The 7,013-nt window shown below is 42.0% G+C and overlaps 1 protein-coding gene across 1 annotated transcript; it reads right to left on the bottom strand.

Moving 5' to 3' along the window:
• Positions 1-1,052: 1,052 nt before the first annotated feature.
• Positions 1,053-6,053, bottom strand: CBLN2 (cerebellin 2 precursor). The gene is made up of 4 exons (XM_056521456.1): positions 5,907-6,053; positions 4,736-5,203; positions 2,225-2,344; positions 1,053-1,916 (listed from the first exon to the last, which is right to left on the bottom strand). Exons 2-4 carry the CDS (start codon positions 5,078-5,080, stop codon positions 1,719-1,721), a joined length of 663 nt encoding a protein of 220 aa, XP_056377431.1. The 5' UTR covers positions 5,081-5,203; positions 5,907-6,053; the 3' UTR covers positions 1,053-1,718.
• Positions 6,054-7,013: the final 960 nt, after the last annotated feature.

Genomic DNA, 7,013 nt, shown 5'->3' with positions numbered 1-7,013 from the left:
TGGTTCCTATGATTTAAATATTACCTGTCATATGGAAAGAAGAAATACAGCAGTAGCTGATCTGGGTCGGTATAAGGCATAGATAATGATAACTATAAATTAAGAGCATTAATTCATGTTTTGTATAGTAGGGACTGTTCCCCTACCAAGGGTTGTGTTTTACACCTTAAATAGTGATCTAATGTACTCAGAGGGAAATTTTTATATAATATAGCTGTCACTACAAAAAGATTAAATGGATACAGTTGTAACAATTTACTAATAATGGTTATACAGATGCACTGTATCTAGAGCCCACTCTCCTTTCCTGTAAGGATGAATAATACATTTATCTTGGAGCAAAGCCTTGTCATCTTCTTGTAAGAGTGAAGACTTCTGGGAGTCTGAAGCCCCAGTATTCTATGGGCTGCTTAGTCATGCCAACTGCTCATTGTCAGCAGGAGACTACGGGTTTTTCTATCGAAGCCTAGCTAAAATGTTCTGCATCACAAATCTGTGCACTGTGAACCGTGGGGTATAATTCAGACAGTGCGTATTATTAGTAATGTTAGTGACTATGTTTAGGTGAGACCGTAAGACGGTGTTTCCCAACCAGGGTGCCTCCAGCAGTTGCAAAACTACAACTGCCAGCATGCCCAGACAGCCTTCGGTTGTCTGGGCATGCTGGCAGTTGTAGTTTTGCAACTGCTGGAGGCACCCTGGTTGAGAAACACTGCCTTAAGAAGTAGTGAACAATGACGCTTTACCCCCCTCCCTAAGGACTTACGAGGAGGGAGACAGCTGCTATAGAAGGTAGCGCCTGTGCGCTGTCCAGTGTGATGGTGCTGAATTCACCAAACATCTGTAGGAGCCTTAGGAAGCAGCAAGTAGTTGCTGTCCTGGGCACCGGCGAAGCTGTCAGTCTTTTTGGGAGAAGGTGACTCGTGCGCTGTCCACTCTAACAGTGCTGAAAGCGTCAGCTCCGTGAGCAAGGAAATGCATTGCAATGGAGCGCATGTGCGCAGTCCATTGGTCCAGAAATACGGAGTCAAAAGAGTCTGCATTCAAGCAAAGACTTGGAAAGAAGACAGCTTTAATCGATAAGATTTACTTTGCTTTACAGGTATATACTTTTTTTTGTATTGGTCAACCTAATTTACATCTCAGCACCCTGAAAAGAAAAAAAAATAGATATATCAAGAAATACACAAACAACACAAAACGAAATAGGTAATTCCAATCGTGCAAATGTCGCTTGTTTGTATAAAGCACTTCTTGACACAGTCATGTCCAGAAATCCAAAAATATACATTACTGAGACTCAAGCCATTCGTTTCTTAAGGCTATACAAACACTGAAAAGAAGCATTGCAAGAACACGGATTTGGAATCTTCTCTTTTGTGGTGTCTCCTATCAACTGTGTGGGTCCGAGTATTTGTCTCAGAACAACAACAAAAAAAAAAAAAAGTCAATGATCCCAACAATAAATTCCGATATTGACTTTACAATCACAGGTACAAATTGCTCAGGTCGATAATTTCATTTATCCTAAAGATCACTGTCGTCTAAAACTAATTAGAGGCGCAGTTTCCCAAGGAAAAGTCAATATCATAGTAAATATTTTACCTAGAAGAAAATTTGTTCTTCTACAGAGGCAATCTGGGAGGGACGTTGGAGATAAGATCTTGTTCCACCACATTAATGGCTATATGGACTGTCCAATCTTTGCTGTTCTCTCCTTATAATGGAAATACTAAAAAGCCAGAGAAGGTTGAATATTTCCATCCTCCCATGAGGTTGCCCCTATCCAGTCTTAGGTGAACTTTATCAGCTCTCTCCATATGCAGAAGGACCCCATTACTGGCCGCTTCTCTGGTAACATCCTGATCCCCAGCAAAGGCTGAAATTACCGGATAGTTATTTTGCATTAGACTTACCTGGAAAGGAAAAAGGAGAAGATAAAACAGCGTCATTTATGGGAAATCTGTCATGAGAATGTAAGGCTGGTCCATCCTATATATCAGTTTAATCATTTTACATCCTCTGGGTTATCAGAGGACAATTACTTTATCAATTCTTGTATTGCCCACAATGCATCAATATACATCTATACCCATGGTCCCTTTTTACATGACAGTGATCAGATTGCATTTATACTAGATAATCATATGCCATTTCTTCAGTATGTACTAGGTATCCCATTATAAAATGATGGGGTCAGTAAGCAGAGTATAGGGTCACTCACCTGGATAGTCTGTCTGTTGTACACTTTGACCACATGAAAACTGAAGCTATAGATTCCTTTTCTTGGCGCTACAAATGCACTGGATGCAAGGTCAAAATGGTTCCCAATATTTACTAGCACCTAGAAAAAGGTGAAGACGTAAGTTGTAAATCACCATAGTACTCTAAAGTGCGAAGTGGCAATAGAGTGACAGCATCTAACGTCTTCATAAATCACACTTGCTGTGTGAAGGCTACTCATGGAGTTTTCTTTGTATCTCCAGAAGTCAATCAATCTCCTGCTCTACAATAAAGTGAAAAGCCAAGGTGAAGCAACAGTCTGGCAATATATTACAGTAACACTTGCTAAAATAAAGGTAAAAAATATAGAGGAGGTGATTAATGGCAGTATCTGGACAAGAGGGACTCTTCCAGCAATCACAATATATCAATACAGACGCTAAAAAATAAGCTATATCTGTACATTGGTGTCTACAGGTTCTCTGCTCCTCAATATATCAGCCCGTAGGGCCTGAAAGTAGCTCATACTGTCTTACAAATAAACATATATACATCACCGGTAGACATATGGTAAAAGTTAAGTTATACTTGTTTTTATTAAATTTTTTTAATACAAATTCCTTAATTGACCAATCACAAGAAGACATAAGATGCTCTAGACAGTTATTGCTTGACAGGAAAATATTAGGACACCTATTACTGGGTTCTCATGGCGCCCCTTAAATGCAGACCTAGGAGTTATAGGATGGACTTAGGAGCAAGAAGCTAAATATTTTTAATACAATAGACCCCCCTATGGTTAGGGATCAGTCTACAAAAATCCTTCCAGTACAAAAGGAAGATAGAGTGTGCGATCCCTGACAATAGAGAAGGGATCGATGCAGCATGCGAGATACGTAGACACATTTTCATAAAGGAAGTTATGTGTTGACTAGGTGTAAGAAAATGATTGACATTACAGTATTATTTGCATATGTGTTATGCAAATGCTAGAATTCACTGGATATGTAAAAATTCACATTATTAGGTCTTTCACCCCAGTGAATAACCCACACAGTACATATATCTATTTATCTATCTATCAATCAATATACATATATCTATATATATATATATATATATATATATATAGGCTCTCTTTATTTCCCAACCAGGGTGCCTCCAGCTGTTGCAAAACTACAAACCACAGCATGCCCAGTATTCTATGGGCTGCTTAGTCATGCCAACTGCTCATTGTCAGCAGGAGACTATGTTTTTTCTATGGAAGCCTAGCTAAAATGTTCTGCATCACAAATCTGTGCACTTTGAACCGTGGGGTATAATTCAGACAGTGCGTATTATTAGTGATGTTAGTGACTGTTAGTCACTGTGTTTAGGTGAGACCGTAAGGCGGTGTTTCCCAACTAGGGGGCCTCCAACTGTTGCAAAACTAGAAACCCCAGCATGCTGGGAGTTGTAGTTTTGCAACAGCTGGAGGCACCCTGGTTGGGAAACACTGCCTTAAGAAGTAGTGAACAATGACGCTTTTACCCCCCCCCCTCCCTAAGGACTTACTAGGAGGGTAGACACTGCTATAGAAGGTAGCGCCTGTGCGCTGTCCAGTGTGATGGTGCTGAATTCACCAAACATCTGCAGGAGCCTTAGGATGCAGCAACAGCAGGAGTCACCCTGGTTGGGAAACACTGCCTTAAGAAGTAGTGAACAATGACGCTTTACCCCTCCCTAAGGACTTACTAGGAGGGAGACAGCTGCTATAGAAGGTAGCGCCTGTGCGCTGTCCCGTGTGATGGTGCTGAATTCACCAAACATCTGTAGGAGCATTAGGATGCAGCAACAGCTGGAGGCACCCTGGTTGGGAAACACTACCTTAAGAAGTAGTGAACAATGACGCTTTACCCCTCCCTAAGGACTTACTAGGAGGGAGACAGCTGCAATAGAAGGTAGCACCTGTGCGCTGTCCAGTGTGATGGTGCTGAATTCACCAAACATCTGCAGGAGCCTTAGGAAGCAGCAACAGCTGGAGGCACCCTGGTTGGGAAACACTGCCTCAGGGAAAACACATATAATATATAGTATGAATGGACTTAGATTTGCTCATCTCTTTCCTGCCTTGTCAATCTGAAGATCATTAGGGAAAACACATCTACCAAAAGTAACCTCAGAGGAAGACAAGTAAACTTTCAGAAAGCGATGGGTGAATCACAAAGCTGTCATGCTGAAACTTGTGGTCTAGGTGGCATGTCATCGCTTTCTGCACTTATCCAGTTACAGCTCTGCGCAATGTGTCACTCGAGGTCTGCGCTTTGCTCACAGCTACTGCACAGCACCTGTTATGTGCCAAGCACCATTACATTTTATTGCAAAATGGCATTTGAAATGCCCACTCAGATGGGGCACTCGTTTATTCACGTCCAGGTCACATAACACAAGCATCTTGTTTGCTAATGGGTTGAGGTTGTATAAACGTTAATTGACAGTAATGTTATACAATATTGCAGCATAGCTAATATACCTGATCGAAATAGATAGTCATGGTGCGGTTACTCATCTCAGAGGGCTCATGGTTGGTGTTCCTAATAGCAGAAAAAGCCACCTTGGCACTTCCAGAACGCACTGATATACCCAAAGACGATGTAATTGCTCCATCTGAAGACGGGTTGGAATCACAGACCACCAGGCACTTTCCTTCCAGCACTATGGGTTCTGTGTCATTCTGAGCATGGACTGTAGGTGGCGCTACCAACATCAGCACCATGGACAGCAGCACTTTAGCAACTCTCATGAAGCTTTGCTCCCACTTCAAAGGCTTCAGCGCAGCTCTTCTCTCTCCTGTAGTATTATTGCCCCATAGATCCATCCTGCCACAGCAATGAGCTGGCAGCCTGGCACTCCACAAGATGCTCTTTCTCTCTGGCTTTCTCGATGCGCCTATAAGTCCCCTGCTTGAGTTCGATTGTTCAGTTTGCTTGTTGTGCTGAACCTTTAAATAAAATTACAGTTAAAAAAAAAAAGACAGGAAATTTGTCTTGTTACCTTTTCAGGTGGAAGAGGTTACAATGTATCATTGCTGTCACTTGTCATGTGCATTCTACCCAAGCAGATAACACCATCCTTTATATCAGACATCCCAGATCCCTGGTCAGTAGCAGCACACTACAGCTTTCATGAGCTTAAAGCAGTGTTTCCCAAGCAGGGTGTCTCCAGCTGTTGCAAAACTACAACTCCCAGCATGCCCAGACAGCCGAAGGCTGTCTGGGCATGCTGGGAGTTGTAGTCTTGCAACAGCTGGAGGCACCCTGCTTGGGAAACAATGGCTTAAAGGATCTGAAATAGTTTCTCCCAGACTCTATAAAAATGACAGCGATGATGAATACATCTATATCTGACCCAAACCTTCTTCTAATCTGATAAACTTTTCAGCACTTTGCTTTTCTGACCTGATTTAAAAGGTCACTTACAGTTAAGTTTGCCTTCTATGAGCAGGAAAGGAAATCAATAACTCCAAATAATCACCAAAAACTGAAACATATCAATTCCCTCTTTAAAAAAAACACTATCTGAAGCTGCAAGGAGCTAGAGAAAATCCTTAATAAGTCGCATTGTGAACTTTAGGGTTGCCTTTAGAAACTAAACTATGCTACATTGACATTGTCCAGCAAAATAGGGGAGAAAAGAACTGTTACCTGGAAGGTCCATTGTGTGACTGTAGCAACCAGGCTGCCTTCTTGCTTGCCTATGAAGTTGTATTGCTTAGACACAACGAGCTGGGGCTGTGCTGGCAAACACACAGGAAAACAGGAGTCGCCTCATTCTCGCCCGCCCATAGCTAATAGTCTCTATCTCCCTCCTCTCTCCCTCTCTATCTTCTTTCTCCCTCCCTTGACTTACTTTACATAGCTGTCATTTCCTCTCCCACTCTTTTTTTCCCTCCTCATTGCAGGAGTTCATGCCTTTTTGCTGCCTTGCCTAAACCCTCCTCATATTCACATGGTCATTTATTCTGATCCATAAAGTAATCACCATGGGGGGGGGGGGGGGGGGGGGGTCCATTAGGTTGCAGGGGCAATTTCCAGGAGACATATAGTCACTGTGGTATGTGCTGTACAGCAAACAGACAAGGATCAATAAGGATTCAGAAGGCACAAGCTATACTTTATAACCACACAGCATTATAGGGTTATTTGACCCTATCACTGATCAAGTAGAAGGTCATGGCAATTATAGACAAGGAGGAATATCAGAACATTGGACATGTCCTCTATTTTCTACTTTTGACAAAGTATGCCAAATGCTGAATATGAAAACTGTTATCTCTCAAGCACAATGCTCCATTGTTCGTGTTGGCAAATGACTTATTTAGCAAGACTATTGAACCTTCTGTTACTTCCTAATTAAATGGAAAAGAGTCGTTCATTGGCGGTTTAGTGGCGACATCTAGTGGTAGAAAAGGGAAAAGCGGCGTTTAATAAGCCTCTTGGTGTTTGTGTGGGGCAGTTCTAATCCTTAATTAAGTCTTTTCCCTAGTGCGAGGAGAGCCTATAGCCTCTCTGCTGCCATTGTGATGCATGGTGCAGTCAGTCCTATCATCAGTCCTAACTGTCTGCAGGTTTCACCTACCACAGCTGGATGTATCATTGCCCTGTGCTAAATGAGTCTGAGCGTATAATGTCCTTAAGTATTTAAAAGCTAGAAAAACAAACGTATGAGCTGCTTTTAGAGTCCTTGAATAAACACACCAGCAGTCATATTCATAGACACATAGAGTCTTCTGCACATTTATTAGTTGCTGC

Source organism: Hyla sarda, chromosome 5, assembly GCF_029499605.1.
Source record: "Hyla sarda isolate aHylSar1 chromosome 5, aHylSar1.hap1, whole genome shotgun sequence".
Taxonomy (NCBI): domain Eukaryota; kingdom Metazoa; phylum Chordata; class Amphibia; order Anura; family Hylidae; genus Hyla; species Hyla sarda.
Note: the sequence above shows the minus strand (reverse complement) of the source record. Positions and strands in the feature narration are given on the sequence as shown.